The sequence below is a fragment of the Littorina saxatilis genome, linkage group LG3, assembly GCF_037325665.1.
Source record: "Littorina saxatilis isolate snail1 linkage group LG3, US_GU_Lsax_2.0, whole genome shotgun sequence".
NCBI classification, from domain to species: domain Eukaryota; kingdom Metazoa; phylum Mollusca; class Gastropoda; order Littorinimorpha; family Littorinidae; genus Littorina; species Littorina saxatilis.
In genome coordinates this window covers 69,748,102-69,766,464 of record NC_090247.1, presented here as the reverse complement: position 1 = coordinate 69,766,464, position 18,363 = coordinate 69,748,102, and the positions used below count along the sequence as shown (strand labels likewise).

General features: G+C 46.1%; 1 protein-coding gene and 1 long non-coding RNA gene across 2 annotated transcripts in view; one reads left to right on the top strand and one right to left on the bottom strand.

Moving 5' to 3' along the window:
• The window catches only part of LOC138963123 (calcium-responsive transcription factor-like), a 33,652-nt gene extending 15,863 nt beyond the window's left edge, over window positions 1–17,789 (bottom strand). The window contains exons 1-7 of the mRNA XM_070335146.1: window positions 17,744–17,789; window positions 15,723–15,958; window positions 14,264–14,527; window positions 11,954–12,090; window positions 11,209–11,398; window positions 8,437–8,551; window positions 7,239–7,376 (exon numbers count right to left, since the gene is read on the bottom strand). Coding sequence (XP_070191247.1) covers window positions 7,239–7,376; window positions 8,437–8,551; window positions 11,209–11,398; window positions 11,954–12,090; window positions 14,264–14,527; window positions 15,723–15,936 — 1,058 coding nt within the window. The 5' untranslated portion in view covers window positions 15,937–15,958; window positions 17,744–17,789. The remainder of the gene's footprint in view (window positions 1–7,238; window positions 7,377–8,436; window positions 8,552–11,208; window positions 11,399–11,953; window positions 12,091–14,263; window positions 14,528–15,722; window positions 15,959–17,743) is intronic.
• Window positions 12,369–18,363, top strand: part of LOC138963126 (uncharacterized) — a 154,160-nt gene continuing 148,165 nt past the window's right edge. Inside the window, exon 1 of the long non-coding RNA XR_011454720.1 lies at window positions 12,369–12,926. This is a non-coding gene — a long non-coding RNA (uncharacterized lncRNA). The remainder of the gene's footprint in view (window positions 12,927–18,363) is intronic.

The window sequence follows — 18,363 nt, the reverse complement described above, 5'->3', positions numbered from 1 at the left end:
AGCTGCCATCCTGCCTCAGTGAAGCGACGTCCCTGAGGTAAAAGTTTATAAAAACATCCTCTGATCTCCAGTATGCTGATTCTAGCACTTCAGCCAGACGACCAGACTTGAGGACGGCCAAAGAGGCCGCCCAGGCTCTTGACTCATGAGTTCTTGCAGAGGTGAGAGGCAAGACAGCCCTAGACTCTCCTGACTGAGCCTCCCACCAGGCATAAGCCTGCTTGATCAGTGTAGATACCCACTTGGTCAACGTGACCTTCGCAATATCCTTATCCCTAGCTGTGTTTAAGGAAATAAAGAGCAGCTTTTGGGTTTCTGAGCGAATATGCCGAGTTCGTGACAGGTAGAGGCTGAGCGACCGGACGGGACAATTAGCTAGATCTGGATCTCCAGGAGCTAAAACCGTGCTTAACGGCAAGATATGCAAAACAGGCGAAACATGACCGGGCTTCTGATTCTTAGCGAGGAAGCCGGGAATAAATTTGAGAGACAACGAACCATCCTTTTCAAAGGAAATGTCTTTCCCTAGACCGGACAAAGCATGAATTTCGCTACCTCTCCTTGAAGTAGCAAGCAAAGTTAAAAACACGGCCTTGCGAGTCAAATTAAGCAAAGTAGCCGAACGGATGGGCTCAAACTCCCCCGAGGCTAAGAAACGTAAAACCAAAAATAAATCCCAGGCAGGGAGGTGCGATTTAACCCGAGCGGCTGTAAGGGAAGCGCCCTTCAGAACACTAGAGATCACCCCGCCAAGTGAGATCTTACGCCCCAACTGTAAAAGAGTTGAGGATATCGCCGACCTCCTTACTCTAAGGGAAGAGGGAGAACCTCCCTGCTCTGCCAACCACGCAAGGTGGTTGGCTACCTGCATGGACCTTGGTGCAAGGGGATTAACCCCGTTAAGCGCGCACCACCTAGCCCAAGCTGCCCAGTGCGAAGAGTATACCGAAGCTGTAGACTCTCTATGGGCGTGGCGGACGAACTTTACAGTAGACGCAGAGGCCCCCGCCTTAAGCAGAGCGCTTCGGATAGAATCCAGGCGTGAAGGCTCAAGAGCCGCGGATTTTCGTGGGGGATGCCTGACCGAGGCTGCACGAGGTCCCCCTTTTTCACGGCGAGAGGGATCGGAGGCCGAACTGCTAGACGCAGTAGGTCGGGAAACCAGTGCTGGCTTGGCCAAAACGGAGCGACCAGAACCAGCGCTGGCTTCTCTAAGTCTACTTTTCTGAGGACCTTTCCGAGGAGGCAAAACGGAGGGAACGCATACGCTGTCAGGTTTGCCCAACTGATTTCCAAGGCATTCACCTTCCAGGCCAGAGGATCTGGGAAGGGGGAGACAAAGAGAGGGAGCCTTGCTGAAAACCTCGTTGCGAAAAGATCGATCACCGGCTTGTCTATCTGCAACCAGAGACGATCCAGGGATTGGTGTGAGAGGGTCCACTCCGAGTGAACCACCTTGTCCCCCCTGCTCAAACTGTCCGCCAGGACGTTCAGACTTCCCTTCAGGTAAACAGCTGAAAGAAGGATGCCATGAGAGTTGCACCACGTCAGAATGAGGCAGGCTTTGTCTGACAGACTGGGAGACCGTGTCCCCCCCTGCTTGTTCACATACGACGCCACCGTCGTGTTGTCTGTGTGAATCCTGACATGTCTGCCCTCCAGCAAGGGCCTGAACGCCCGCAGAGCCAGAGAGACTGCCTCCAACTCCAGCAGATTGATGTGAAGGGAGCTTAGTGTTGAGTCCCACACCCCCGACACCATCTGCCCGTCTAGATGAGCCCCCCACCCTGACAGAGAAGCATCCGTAAAGAGCTCCTTCTCTGGCTGAGGGCACACAATGGGAACTCCCTGAAAGAGCACCGGGAGCAGCCACGCGCGAGTGGTCTCCAGAAACCACACCCCAAGAGGGATCTGAACGTTCCAATCCTGGACTGACTGGTCCCACCTTGACTGCAGAGCGACCTGAAACGGCCGTTTGTTCACTCTGCCCAGCGGGATAAGAGTTGCCATAGACTCCATTTGCCCCAGCACCGACGTAAGAACCCGAGCACTGGCCTGATTCTCTCCGCCGAGAGAGCGTATCAGTGCCTGGAGTTTGTCCACTCGTCTCTGAGACGGGCGAACTGACCAGGCCCGCGTATCGAACTCCATGCCCAGATACACAAAACTTTGGGATGGAACCAGTTCCGATTTTGTGCGATTGATCGAGAATCCCAGCTGCGAAGCTTGACTCAGAACCGTCTGAGTATGCAGATCGCAGAGATCCTTTTGCTGGTGCAGGATTAACCAGTCGTCCAGATAGGCTCTTAACCGGACCCCGTCCTTCCTTACAAGAGCGCACAGCTGCCGCACAACCATCGTGAACACCCAAGGGGCTAGCGACAGGCCAAACGGCAGAGCTCTGAACTGATACACTTTGTCCCCCCAGGGGAAGCGTAGCCACTTCCTGTCCGAAACGTGAATGAGGATGTGGAAGTACGCGTCTGTTAAGTCTACAGACGTCGCCCAGTCCCCCGGACGCAACGCCTCCCGAACAGAGGTAGCCGTCTCCATGGTGAACCGTATTGTTCGTAAGAACTTGTTCAGAGAGGAAAGATCCAAGACCGGCCTCCAAGCCCCCGAGGCTTTTGGTACTACGAACAGCCGCCCGTAATACCCCGGAGACCGCAGATCTAAGACCTCCTCTATTGCTCCCTTGAGCAACAGAGCAGTCACTTCCTTTTGAACAGCATCTCGTGCTTCTAGATCCTTTGGCGCCCTGCAGGGCGGGATTATCCTGACCAGAGGAGCCTTCTCCTCTGACCAGAGCAGCCGGAACCCCGAACGCACGATCCCAGTAACCCACTTGCTGTCCACTAATTGTAGCCAGGAAGTGAGGGCCCTGGACGGGCCGCCCGCTACAACAAGCGCGGGGGCTACCGGGACGTGCTGTTCGGGGAAGTTTCATTGGGGGTGAGGCTTGCGCCCCGACCCCCTAGAGCCTCCAAAAGACTGCCCCCTCTTCTGATAGGGCGCTCCACGGCCCCTACCCCTAGAGGCAAAGGACTGTTTATGCGCCTTGCCACCCCCAGAAGAGGAAGCCTGAGGCTTGCTGGCAGCCTGAGTCTGCGTGCTGGACTTGCTCTGCGGCTTCTGGAACCCGTGCTGCGCGATGCGCGCAATCGCAATGTCTCTCGCATCCTGGGTCTCTTTCCGGAGAGCGTCAAGAGAAGATTGACCCAGCAGAGCACCCTCCGAAAAAGGCGAGACCTTCAGACCCTCTATGGTAGCCTTGTCCGAGATCTTAGAACCCGCCAAAAAGGCTGACCTCCTAGACAACACCGCATGGGTGTAAAGCCTTGCCGACAAAGCCATCTGCTCTCTCGTCACTTTAGCCAAAGTAGACAGGAGAGTAGTAGCCACAGCAGGAGAAGCGTCGAACCGAAACTCAAAAGGATCGAGCGAGGACGCAATAGATCGAGAGAGCGACCTCTGTAACGACTCAGAGACAGAGGACAACTCTAGAAGAGACCTACCGGTCTCCTCTATGGCCAACAGAGAACTTTCAGTGCAAGGGACAGGCTTGTCCTTCCTGTAAGCATCCTCTCTTAGACTGGCCAGTTCCGGTGAAACCGGAAGTGCACAAGATGGCAAAGCAAAGGATTCGATCAAGTTGACCGGAAACGGATTCAACCTAAAGCTGTGCGAAGAGGAAGCAGGACGATCCCCCTCTTTCACAACCCAAGGCAACACTTCCTCCGGAACCTCACCATGCTGAGCTAGCAGAGGGACCGGAGCATGCCGTTTACCCTTCAGGGTAGATGCCATCTCAACAGCAATAGTCGGCGATTCCCGAAAGCGGAAGTGAGGCTTCTGCTCCCTCGCACCCCGGAAATCGTCCAGTGCCGAAAGGGGTGGGGCAAGATTCATCTTACTTTCCACCACCCCTTCCGGGAAGAACTTAAACGCCGCTTCCGCTGCCAGTGCCACCATGGCTGGGAGCTTGAAGGGCAAGTTCAGTTGGGTGTCCCCCGGAACGGAAGGAGCACCCTCGTCAGTATCCCCGTCCTGCTCTTGAAAGCAGTCCGGAAACCGACCCTCGGACACACCGTGTTCCGACCAAGGATCGTCACCGACAACTTCCTGCCCCCTGGGCGGAAGAGGACTCAGCACCTCGCCGGCACTCTCTATGAGTTGCGGACCGAGAGCCTTACCCTTTCGCTGATCAGGGCCCAGACCCGCAACCGACCCCCTGTCACAGCAGGAGGGGCCAGCCGCGGTATCTGAGCTTTCGCGGTGCAACTTTCGTTGGCCCGCTACTCGCTCCTGACCACGCACACCGCTTTCGCCAGAGAACCCAGCTACTCGCGGTGTCAACATACCTTTGTCAAGTGCGGGCACGTTCAGCAAAGACACCCAGCGTGAGCCACCATCCTGCGGAGCATGAACATCTGCCTGAGTCACAGTAGCAGACGGCCGGGCGGAAGTAGAGGAGGCAGTCAAAGGAGACGACCCGATCCTGGCAAGAGAACAAACATCCGAAACACCGGACGGGAGGGAACGAAGTTCCTCCCTAGTAGAGGAAAGCTCCGACGCTAATGTCGAAACTTGCGCACTAAGTGTCAACAACAGAGAAGCTACCTCCGCATTAGCTAAACCTGGGCAAGGTGTGGAATCCGAAACACCGGAGGCCAAGCCAGAAACATTAACTTTATCTAAGGCAACTTTAGACAGAGGAGGGCTAACATGCTTGTCAGCCAAAACCGGTGACTTAGCGGAAGACGAATCAGAAGTCAAAGACGCGTCAAGTCCAGAGCTCTTACTAGACTTACGCGAAGATTTCCTAGAAGGAGTCGCATCAGCCGAGACCTGTCTCGAACTAGGCTTCTTCAACGCACTATCTTTGAGTGCCGCTTCCGCCATTACAACAACAAACTCACAAAAATTTTCAGTCAAAAAATTTATAAGTTCGAAAGCAGCGACAAACGTCGCTAAAGTTGCGATAAATCAGAAAGATCTCACCCCACACAGCGTAGGAACAGGTGTAAAGCTTCAGGCGGTACCAAGGGGTGCATCCGAAGTCCTAAGACCAAGGTGTAAAGCTGACAACAGCAGGAGCGTACATAAAACGCGACCAGACCCTTGGATCGCTGAGAGTGGAATGATACAAATGGCGGCGTATGCGCACGCATACGGAAGTCGGACCGGTAGTTGGTCTGGCCTTATGGGATTGGTCACTCTCTTTTTTAGAGTGGTCTCCCTTGTTACCAAGGGGACGCGTACAGCGTAACCAGCACTGAACTAGAGTTAATTGCTATATGTGAGTTGGGTATAGTGTATGTAATTTAATCAAGCCTAGCGCAGAACCGCGCGAGGTGACATGCGACTCATTTCGTGGTGGAGGGTCACATATTGTAATATTTGTTGACAGCACACCGAACTGGGTAAGTTGCAATAGGCGCTCGTGCCTGTTATATAAAATAATAACTAATGTGTTATATGTGCTTTTGTCTTTTTGAACGTCTTGATACGAGGGGGACTCATTATATTTTGCAACCTGGGCAAACTAATGAAGTCACTACTTTGCTTTTTTCATAACATCAAAGACCAGTTTTGGGAAGACTTGTGACAACAAAAATTACTTGATTCCGTGCAACCGTTTTCATGTAATGCGGTAAAATGTCCAGTAAGGGTGATGGGTCTCCTGCCAGCAGTGTTGACCTTTCGCAAAGAGATTTTAGAGCTATGATGTACTATGGCTACTGCCAGGGAAACTTTTGTCAAGAGTGCTTTTTAAGTTTAAAACACTGTTTTGGAAATCAATCTCCACCAAAAGCCACCGTTTTCAGGTGGTTCAGACAGTTCATTACTGGCGCGTGGACGTTAAAAAAAGTTGACCGTTGTGATCGAATGGCAACAATTGTTACCCCAGAAAACGTGTCTAGGGTAGAGTTCCTGATTGAGAAGGACCCAAAAATGATATACGCTGAAGTCAATGTTTGATAAAATGAAGATTTAATCGGGAAGTCCCACTTGTACTTTTCACGGCTGCTGTGGCGTGAAGAAACGTTATGACCGTTGGGTGCCCCATAACCTTAGTGAAGAGCAAAATCGGGGTAGGGTGGACTGGTGCACCCATAAATTATGCTATGAACATTCGACGGAAGAAGGTTTCCTCACGTTTGGGACATGGTAACAGAAGACCAAACATGGGAAAACCAAAAGGACCCAAAAATGAAGCAACAGTTGGCAGTGTGTGTCTTCCTAGATGAGAACCAACCCGTAAAATTCAAAAGAAACAGAAGTGCTTCCTAACAAACGATAGTGCATTTCTTTGCAAAATCCGGCCACGTTGCCATCATATCACTTGAGGAGAGACAACCGATAACTGCTGACTGGTGTGTCAGCCAATGCTTGCCTAATTTCTTTCTAGTATGTTGCACACGACCGGGTGTCCGTGGTCTACTGCTCCATCACGAAAAACCCAGCACGCACACATCAGCTGTAACTCTTGACTTTCTAGCCGCCAATGATGTTCAGCTTTTTACCTATCTACCACATCCACACGCCTTAGACACCTGTGACTGGTTTCTGTCCCCTTCCGTCAAGAGGCAGTTGAAGGTAAAGCAGTTCCAGAACACCGAAGATGCCCGAGCATTGCCAAGGGCGTTAATTTTGACATACCCCAGTCAACGTGTTGGGGTGTCATAGACAGCTGGTTTAAGAGGATGGTACAATGTGTACAAGCTGAGGAGGGATTTTTCCAAAATCTGGAGTAGACAGATTGGCTGTAAGTGTTGTAGAAAACCCAGGTTGCATAACATAATGAGTGGCCCTCGTAATTGTTAATATTACAATGAGTATTTCATTATCGTTGACAGGCAGGTTAGACGTGCCAAAGATAATTTTTAGTTTTTTCTCCACCTTCAACAAAAAAGTTGAACACCTGCCAAAATGATGACAGCTTTCAGTGATTTGAGAAATATGTCGTCATTTTGGCGACTGCAGACACCAAACGGCATCACTTTGGCAACTGCAGACACTGAACGGCATCATTTTGGCGACTGCAGACACCAAACGGCAGCTTTTTGGCGACTGCAGACACCAAACGGCAGCATTTTGGAGACTGCAGACACCAAACGGCATCACTTTGGCAACTGCAGACACTGAACGGCATCATTTTGGCGACTGCAGACACCAAACGGCAGCAGTTTGGCGACTGCAGATACCAAACTATTGAGCTCCCTGGGTGTACCAACCTTTCCACGCCCATGCCCTCCAATCGCCGTTCACGCAGTTCGTGAAAGGCCTTGTCCATGGCCATGCGCAACACTTTCTTGTCCTGCCGCAAGTCTACAGCGTACTCCGGGAACTTGCGCACCCTCTTGATGTAGATTCTGCACAAACGTCACTTGTTTGTTCATCACTCAGGAACGTAAGTTATGTTGCAAAAATAAGGAATATTCAAACTTTAGGTTTGGGTGATCCTTATGTTTCTTTTTGTACATACCACTCATTACTAAAACTCAGTAATTACTCAGGTGAGTCATCACCTCTTAATAACAACCAACTGCCCACAATGACCATCCCAAAGGATCACAAATGAGTTTGTTTCTTTCTTCTATATAATTCATATTTCTATAGCAATCACCTGTCCATAACAACCAGTTTTGGTCGGCCCCCTTGGGTGGTTGTTATAGAGGTTTGAATTTAACAGTGTTGTTCCCAGACCCAGAGGACAATAGGTCAGTTGGCCCTGGATTGAAACTATGTAGGTTGAAATGTGCTGGTTAAAAAAAAAAAATGTCTCAGAAGACCTCCTTATATGTCAAAACTATCATATGGTGACTATCATATTGTTAACCAGCACGGTATCAGATCAACCCATCAGATCAAAAAAGTATGTGTCTGCAGTGACCAAAGACTGAGGCCTGAAGACTCTTCTTCTTCTTCTTCTTCGTTCGTGGGCTGAAACTCCCACGTATTTACGTGTATGACCGTTTTTACCCCGCCATTTAGGCAGCCATACGCCGCTTTCGGAGGAAGCATGCTGGGTATTTTCGTGTTTCTATAACCCACCGAACTCTGACATGGATTACAGGATCTTTTCCGTGCGCACTTGGTCTTGTGCTTGTGTGTACACACGAAGGGGGATAAGCCACTAGCAGGTCTGCACATAAGTTGACCTGGGAGATCGGAAAAATCTCCACACTTAACCCACCAGGCGGCCGCGGCCGGGATTCGAACCCTCGACCTTCCGATTAAGAGGCCGACGTCTTACCACCCCGCCACAGCGCCCGTCTCGGCCTGAAGACAATACTGCTTTACCAACGGTATTAGATGCTACAGTCATGCTAATACATGATGCCACGTAGTCATGCATGCTTATACATGATGTTGCAGTCAAGAAAATACATGATGTTACAATCATGAACAAGAAAAGTAGTGTATTCTGACCTTGCTGGACAGGTTTGCCGGTACTGGTTGGCCTGCGAGCCGTCACTGTAGCGCTTACTGGCGTTACCTTTCCTGCGTGGGCCGTACTGGCACTCCATGACAACTGCTCTGCTGCCTACAAACACTCAAATATATGTAAAACATGTGACACATTTCTTAACATTGAAAGACAAGAAAACAATATGTTAATGCAGAGAACGCCAATGAGGTATTACCCAAAAGAACAGGAAGCATAGCTCCCTCAAGAACAGGTCACCCGATTGCAACAATTAAGCCAGCTGACAAAAGATTAGGTATAATATAACACAGTAATAGCTATAAGGTACAGAAAAAAAAACTGTTGAAAGGAGGCATGAGACAATTCACTTTCTATTACATTACAGATTTAAACGGTTGATGAGCAGGCATTTCAAGTTAACGCTGCCTTCGTGTCTTTTGGATAGGAAGCATTCAACAAATCAGTATCAGGTGAATGCGCCGAACCAAAGCTTAATGTTGCATCTTGTGTTTTCACCACAAAGTCATTCATCAAGACTGTTTGAGTGTTTTCTAGATGCAGGTATGCTGATGATATTTTTGGTAATTCGCTCAAGAGTGCTTACAGATCATTTTCAAATATCAAAGACGAAGAGATGAGCCTGAATTGGAATATTTAAGAATAAGATATAAGCAGAAGACAAAAGTGGAAATTCCCAGATAAATCCACCTCCTCCTCTGATAATCTCACAGCAAACACACACACACACATGCAGACATTTTCACATCAACGTAAAACAGAACCACTAGATAACAAAGTGTCAACAGACAGGACACAGTGATATCCACACGAGGCAAATGTAAGTGTCAACAGGCAGGACACACTGATATCCACATGAGGCAAATGTAAGTGTCAACAGACAGGACACAGTGATATCCACACGAGGCAAATGTAAGTGTCAACAGGCAGGACACACTGATATCCACATGAGGCAAATGTAAGTGTCAACAGACAGGACACACTGATATCCACACGAGGCAAAATTAATGTAAGTGTCAACAGGCAGGACACAGTGATATCCACATTAGGCAAATGTAAGTGTCAACAGGCAGGACACAGTGATATCCACATGAGGCAAATGTAAGTGTCAACAGGCACAACACAGTGATATCCACATGAGGCAAATGTAAGTGTCAACAGGCACAACACAGTGATATCCACATGAGGCAAATGTAAGTGTCAACAGGCACAACACAGTGATATCCACATGAGGCAAATGTAAGTGTCAACAGACAGGACACAGTGATATCCACATGAGGCAAATGTAAGTGTCAACAGGCAGGACACAGTGATATCCACATGAGGCAAATGTAAGTGTCAACAGGCAGGACACACTGATATCCACATGAGGCAAATGTAAGTGTCAACAGGCAGGACACAGTGATATCCACATGAGGCAAATGTAAGTGTCAACAGGCAGGACACACTGATATCCACATGAGGCAAATGTAAGTGTCAACAGGCAGGACACACTGATATCCACATGAGGCAAATGTAAGTGTCAACAGGCAGGACACAGTGATATCCACACGAGGCAAATGTAAGTGTCAACAGACAGGACACACTGATATCCACATGAGGCAAATGTAAGTGTCAACAGGCAGGACACAGTGATATCCACACGAGGCAAATGTAAGTGTCAACAGACAGGACACAGTGATATCCACACGAGGCAAATGTAAGTGTCAACAGGCAGGACACACTGATATCCACATGAGGCAAATGTAAGTGTCAACAGGCAGGACACAGTGATATCCACATGAGGCAAATGTAAGTGTCAACAGGCAGGACACAGTGATATCCACATGAGGCAAATGTAAGTGTCAACAGACAGGACACACTGATATCCACATGAGGCAAATGTAAGTGTCAACAGGCAGGACACACTGATATCCACACGAGGCAAATGTAAGTGTCAACAGGCAGGACACACTGATATCCACATGAGGCAAATGTAAGTGTCAACAGGCAGGACACACTGATATCCACATGAGGCAAATGTAAGTGTCAACAGGCAGGACACACTGATATCCACATGAGGCAAATGTAAGTGTCAACAGGCAGGACACACTGATATCCACACGAGGCAAATGTAAGTGTCAACAGGCAGGACACAGTGATATCCACATGAGGCAAATGTAAGTGTCAACAGGCAGGACACAGTGATATCCACATGAGGCAAATGTAAGTGTCAACAGGCAGGACACACTGATATCCACACGAGGCAAATGTAAGTGTCAACAGGCAGGACACACTGATATCCACATGAGGCAAATGTAAGTGTCAACAGACAGGACACACTGATATCCACATGAGGCAAATGTAAGTGTCAACAGGCAGGACACACTGATATCCACACGAGGCAAATGTAAGTGTCAACAGGCAGGACACAGTGATATCCACATGAGGCAAATGTAAGTGTCAACAGGCAGGACACAGTGATATCCACATGAGGCAAATGTAAGTGTCAACAGGCACAACACAGTGATATCCACATGAGGCAAATGTAAGTGTCAACAGGCACAACACAGTGATATCCACATGAGGCAAATGTAAGTGTCAACAGACAGGACACAGTGATATCCACATGAGGCAAATGTTTTTCTTATTTACCCACCTCCCATGGAACTCGCCTACGTTGACAAAGGGGATGCTGCCAACAGGCGAAACACAGTGATATGGACACAATACAAATGTATTTTACCCCCCCCCCCCCCCAGATAAAAAAAACTCACCTATGTTGACAAAGGGGATGCCATCGAAGGGCACATACTGTGACTTCCACATGAGGCGCGTGGAGGGTTTGGCGGGTGACGGCGACTGCCGCGTGCCCCAGAAACTGCTGGTCTGCTGTTTGTGGTACGTCAGCAGAAGGTCCAGCTCCACCTCGCTCTCTACGTAACCACGGTAACTCTCCCCAATTTTCTATGCACAAGCAGAATAATGGTGACTGCGCATGAGAGCGAGAAATAAAAAGACTAAAAAATACTGTACTCACGTGTTTAACGAAGACAATACGAATAACAAAGTACGACCTTTCAACCACTGGGATTTTCTGTGCACAGTAAAACAATGGTGACTGCGCATGAGAGCGAGAAATAAAAAGACCCCAAAAATACTGTACTCACGTGTTTAACGAAGACGATACGAACAACAAAGTACGACCTTTCAACCACTGGGATTGTCTGTGCACAGTAAAAGGTCAAGTGATCTTTGTTTTGCATGGAGGATGGGGTGGGGGGTAAGGTGGATTGGTGCCCCAGAGGTCTAGCCTCCCCCCCTCCCCCCTAACCAAAAATGTAAAAGAAATAAAACCAAATCCTTGGAATTTGGTGCATTTTAGAAATAACTTAGAGAGACAAGGGCAACAGACTTTGAACTGAGTCATTTTGGGAGGTGGAAAACAGGCTGCCACTTGCGGAAAAAATCCTCAAAAAGAAAAATAATGTTTAAGCCCCAACAAAATCATATAAAGCCTACCTCACAGTTGTTCAGCCTGGAGGCCCAGGGGGGGCAATCAGCCGGAGGGGGTGGAGGCATCAAGATGGCCGCCATCGTGTCTGCGTTGGTCACCGACAGCTCCCCTGCTGCTTCTTGAATGTCAAGGTCAATACCTTCTGCAACATGAAGAGGGGAAGTTACTGTCATGTGCAACAAAGAAGTCTTACTCTTGAAGAAAGTGAAAAGAAAAGTGTAGGTCTCTGTGCATGACGTTCCTTTTCTGTTCATGTTCGCAATTATTTTCTGACACTTTTTTCATTCACACATTTTCCTTCTCTTCCCTGGATGTCTTTGAATGTTTACCATACCATTGTCAGTCTTTTGTTTTTTAATTGTATACAATCATGTTTGTGTATGGCATTTTTTTTCTTTTTCTGAAAATCTATTAGGCCAAACAAAACAAGAAGAGCAAACGCTCGATCGAGTCACTTTCGCAGTTCTGAATATTATATGAGGCATCAGATGGACAGGAAGAAATTGCTAATTCACAACACAATGAGTCACGTTCACATAAAATTTGAGCCCGGTCACTTTTATAGTTTCCGAGAAAAGCCCAACGTTAAGTTGTGTGTTGCCGAACAGAAAAGGCTAGTTATCTCCCTTGTTTTTCTGATAACGTTCGTAAAAGGCTACAGATGTAAATACTTTGATGTAAAGAATAATCCTACAAAGTTTCAATCACATCCGATGAACTTTGTCAAAGATATAAAATGTCTAATTTTTCCTTTGACGCTGACCTGTGACCTTGAAAAAGGTCAAAGGTCAACGAAACCATCGTTAAAGTGTAGAGGTCATTGGAGGTCACGACTAAACAAAATATGAGCCCGATCGCTTTGATAGTTTCCGAGAAAAGTCCAACGTTAAGGTGGTGTCTACGGCCGGACGGCCGGCCGGACAGACTAACACTGACCGATTACATAGAGTCACTTTTTCTCAAGTGACTCAAAAATAGGTGTGGTTACGGTAACATAGCCAAAAAAAATAGGGTAGGAAGGTAGCCAATCACTTTTTTTTTTTTAACTTTTTTTTCTAATGTGTACAAATTAAACCTACTTGACAGGGAAATGAGTGTGCGACTCGGGCGCTTTCGCTTTCATTGCGTTTTCTGCACTCGTTTTCCTGTGGTTTTTTTGACAAATGTAATAAAAAGTTATAGGGTCGGCCCCTAAAGATAGGGTAGGTCGGGTTACCGTAACCACACCTATTTTTTTTTTTTGTAGGCCTTATGTACAAAGTTGTGCATGCCACACACTATCGAATACACTGGAACCCCCCTTCCAAGACTCCCTTCTGTTAAGACCCTGTTTTCTCCGACTGTGTTCATAGCCTTTGCAAATTTACCCCCATTATAACACTCCCTCCTTTTTACATTTTGTCAAGTTTTGACTAAATGTTTTAATGTTGAGGGGGGAATCGAGACGAGGGTGTGGTGTATGTGTGTGTGTGTAGAGCGATTTAGAGAAAACTACTAGACCGATCTTCATGAAATTTTACATGGGAGTTTCTGGGTATGATATCCCCAGGCGTTTTTTTCATTTTTTGGATAATGTCTTTGATGACGTCAAATTCGGCTTTTCGTGAAAGTTGAGGCGGCACTGTCACGCTCTCATTTTTAAACCAAATTGGTCAAGTAATCTTTGACGCCGCCCGGACTTTGGTATTGCATTTCAGCTTGGAGGCTTACAAATTAATTAATGAGTTTGCTCATTAAAGTTGTCATTAAAATCAATTTTTCGCAAACAGATTTAAAATTGATTGCATCGTATTCTTCATGACATTCTGAATCTAAAAATATATACATATGTCATGTTTACTCTTAAAATGTGATCACAATTAACGAAAATAGATTAATTAGTCTTACGATTAAAATGTAAAAAATCGACCCAAAAATGATTTCATCTTATTCTTTATCGTTTCTTGATTCCAAAAACATATAGATATGATAGGTTGTATTCAAAACAAGCTCAGAAAGTTAACACGAATACAGAAAAGCGCGCTTTCCTGCTTAGCACAATACGCTACCGCGCTATTCTGGCGTGTGCATATCACTGCGTTTTGCACGTGGGAGGTGAGCGATTTCCTTCTCACGGGGATTGACGAAGCTGTACTGTCTTGGTGAAAAAACTACAGTGCGCTCAGTTTCATTCCGTGAGTTCGACAGCTTGACTAAATGTAGTAATTTCGCCTTACGCGACTTGTTAAGACCTGATTTTCTCAAATTTTTTGGAGGTCTTAAAAGGGGGGTTCTACTGCACTAATAAAGTACATTCATTCACGGCAAGACCCTACCTCCAAGTTCGCTCTTTGAAGTGTGCATCAGTTCCGCGGGGTCGGCGACAGCGATGATGGTGGCCATATCAGGACTGCCCATGTGCGGCACCACCTGCCAGATACGACCGGCACCGTCTGGTTGGCTGGTGGTGATGAGGTTGCTGTTGCTAGGCAACGTGATGACCTGAATGGTCTGCTCTGGGTCAAGTTGATGGGGGAGAAGGCGCGTCGTGGAGATGGGGGCCGCCAGGAGAGACTGCAGCGTCGTGTGTGTGGCTCGCACTGGAACGAAAGCAAGATCGTGAATTTTCTACACTGGCAGTCTTCAAATTGAGTGAAATTTACTGATGTCATGAACAGAAAATGTAAGGAAGCAGCTAGGTTCTTAAAGTGTGGAAGTCTTAAATCAGGGTCTTAAATTAAAAGTTGAGTTCTACTATACAGTAAGAGGACTTTTGGTAAGGTTCTACTATACAGTAAGAGGACTTTTGGTAAGGAAACCCATAAGTTTTAGGGGATGCATCTTATAGCACCCTGACTGTTTGCTATGGTGAGTTGGCCAGTGCCTTTTAGGAAATTCGTTAACCCCTTCACTGCCACAGTATAACAGCATTTTGGTATAGCTGTGTGCCAGGGCACAATTTCGCTTTCTTCGGTAGGTTCACTAATCTGTTCACTGCTCGATCATTTATTGAGATATCTCTTAGATCTTTGGCATGTGTTTTGCTTATACCCTTGGCTATTATAGGATGACATGATCATTGGACTTTGTTTGTGATTGTTATAGTAAAAATTGATATAATGACCATTTTTGTCAAAAATTACAGTTTTCGGACTTACACACACACACACACATTGCAGCACGTAAAACCACGCAAAACACTGCTAAAACTGGTGTCAAACATCAGGTACTCACATTACAGCCCATAAAAGTATTCTTCTGTGTGGTAATCCATAAATCACTTCTTGTAGAGCTTCCAGAACACTGTATCGCTTGAAAACAGGTCTACGAGTTGAGGTCCGACTTTCGGCCGCCATTGTGAATGCTATAGATCGGTTCTACATTTCTAACACAGTTTTCAACACGTGGTAGTAACTTATCCGAACGGTCTATGGGAAAGAACTGTGTTTAGAACCCCTACAAGTACTTGGACAGTGGTTACCTCCCATTTAGTTTTCAGAAATGTCCTGAAATGTTGTTGACACAAATCCCACGTACGAGATACAGTTATGGGCGTACGACAAACCGAAAATGACCACGTATTACATACGGGGTGGGCAGTGAAGGGGTTAAATTACAAAAAAACTAAACCCCACTGTGCACAGAGAGCACCCAATCTGTTCATTTTTGGTATGTGACCAAGTGGAAGGATGGTCTTATTCAATGTTAAAGCCTGGCCAGATCTGAGATTTGAGACAGAATGAGGCAGAGTGGGCCTTTAACACTACTGCAATGTCTAAAGCCAAAAGTAATTACCATTTGAAATGTCGGATGAATCGGACCCTCCTGCTGCGATGGTCACATACTCATCCTCCGTTTCCTCCTTTATGACAGCGCCGTGAAGAATGTTGTTCCCAATCTGGGCCGTTGCCATGGAGGTCGGCAAGGTAACAATCTTGAGAACTGTCGCCGCACTGGATGTGACCAGAGTTGGCGCCGAGCCGGCTGCACCACTCTCTTTCGTCATCATGGATCTCTTCTCTCATCTAAAGCTGGACAAACAAAAATAAAACAGGTCAGGAAGAGCTGTGTGTGTGTGTGTGTGTGTGTGTGTGTGTGTTTGTGTGTCACTGTGTGTGTGTGCATATATATTTAAGGTATACATGTACTTTTTATTTTGATGAAAGAAGTGTTTATCATATTTAAAACAATAAAAACAAAACAAAAAAAAGGTTGATAGACAAATAAAGAAAGAAAAGACTTAAAGTTAAACAAATGAAATTACGCCCTTGGCCTTGCATGATGACAAAAACAAATATTTTCACCAATATATATTATACATGAGCAAAATTAACAAATGACTGTTGACTGACCACTTGAAATTAACAACAAACTAATTTCAAGTAAATTGTTCTATATGCTAACTATTCATTGAAGGACTCAGTGTACACCCCCCCCCCCCCCCCCTAAAAAAAAACACCCGAAACAACTTGGTCATGTTATTTACTATTTAGGGCAAAAAAATTACTCCATAGCCGAGAGAGACCGATTCCATGCCAGTGGGCTACAGAACGTACATGACTGAATATATAACATTCTAACAGTTTCCAATGCTCTGGATCAGTTAACTGTTGCTGCAAATGTATGTATTATATGTGTTGCTGTGTCTGTGGGGACTGGTTGTGTTTAATAGTTTACACATTTTGCCTGTGAGAAAAGGGTGACCGAGTGTTGTACTTAATTGAGCGATCTGAAATGAATGTAGTGTAATTTGCCCTTAATTTGACCGATGCAAGCAAAATTTAATCAGACGTACTCTAGCTGTCCGTCCTCATCAAAGTATGTTAGGTCATCTGACCAACACTTGACTGTGCATCGGACATTTGTTAGGGTCAGTTAATCGGACATTTGTTAGGGTCAGTTAATCGGACTATGACAAATGTCTGTTTGTACCTTTTTTGTTATTGAGGAAATGATAAACAATAGGCTATAATAAACTTATTTTTAAATCTGTTTGCAAAAATCCAATAATAATCACAACTTTAATGAACAAACTAATCAATTCATTTTTAGGCTTCCCAGCTGAATGCAATCCCATTGTCCTGACTTAGTCAAACCATATTATATTGATATTGACCAATATTTCAATCAATTTGCTTAAAAACTGCATTCCCTCAGTACCATGGCAACCAGAAAAGAAAAGGGCACTTGAATGAGCAACCAAATTCTTTCCCCGACAATGATTTGTAGAGTACATTCAGGCAGAGCATTGCATTTCACCGAGGAGATTTCCCTCCCTCGTATCCACCATCCACCCTCCCCCAACCCTGTTGTCTCAACTCTCATGCATGGTCTGTTCGTTTGCATTTTGGTTGAGAGTGAAAGATTGACTCACCGAGAGAGCGAGTACGGAGATAAGTCTAAAAAATATCAGCCAGAAACTGAGAAAGTTAATTTGGGGCACTTTTACCAAGACATCGCACGTTTTCACGGTTTATACAAGGCTGGTCCGGTCTCCGCGACCATGCCTCTTTTCATTAAAACTGCACCTTCAGACTCAGATTTCATGAGACACCCCTAAAATCAAAAGTTCGTCTGCTGCGGCCTCGTCCAAGTCGGTTTCTGGGTTTTGTGGTAATCAGACATCGGAATGAATCCGTCAAGGTCTTTCGCTTGCGTTTGTGAATAAATGCTGTTATAACGGGTATCTGACATAGCATTTCGGCTGTGAACTTCGAACGAAGCTGATGATATTCCTAAATCAAATGTCAAGAAGGCGACGCAGGACAGAGTCGAGAAAGGAAGGAACACTGCAAGTACGAAAACGAGTCACAAACCTCGTAGTCGTCGAACCTCGACATCAAGATGGCGTCGAGAAAGAGGCCACTGATGTGCGCATGCGCAATAACCTACTAAATTATCATTTTCGGTTCTTGCTTGTTGAACTTCGACAATTTCAAACTGAATTTATTTTTTTTATTTTTCTTAACTTTTCAGCGAATGCAACGAAATATCTTGACAATGAGATATTTGAGTTAAGATAGCAATGAAGTAATGTAAAAGTAAATAAAATCAAAAACAGAAACAGAACTTGAAAACTGAAACTACTATGATTTCAGTTCAGTTACACTGACGCAGCGCGGCCTACCCGAGCGTTCATCTTACAAGTGACAGAGATACTCATATGCAAAATGACAAGATAAAACCAATTTCACAACCAAACAAAATCAAACAAAAATGCACAAAATAACAGAGGAAAAAACCCACCAAAACAACTGGTTCAGTCCGCTGCCGTGTAGGTGGTTGCACTTTTGATTGTCAGTTGTTAGCAGTGGTATAGTACTAGTGGCTTGAGTCGAACCCTAGTGCATGTTTTCTTTCTTTATTTTCTTTTAATTCTTTTCTTTTTCGCCCCCCCCCCTCCCCCCTCCCACTTCATTGACTGATCATAGACATA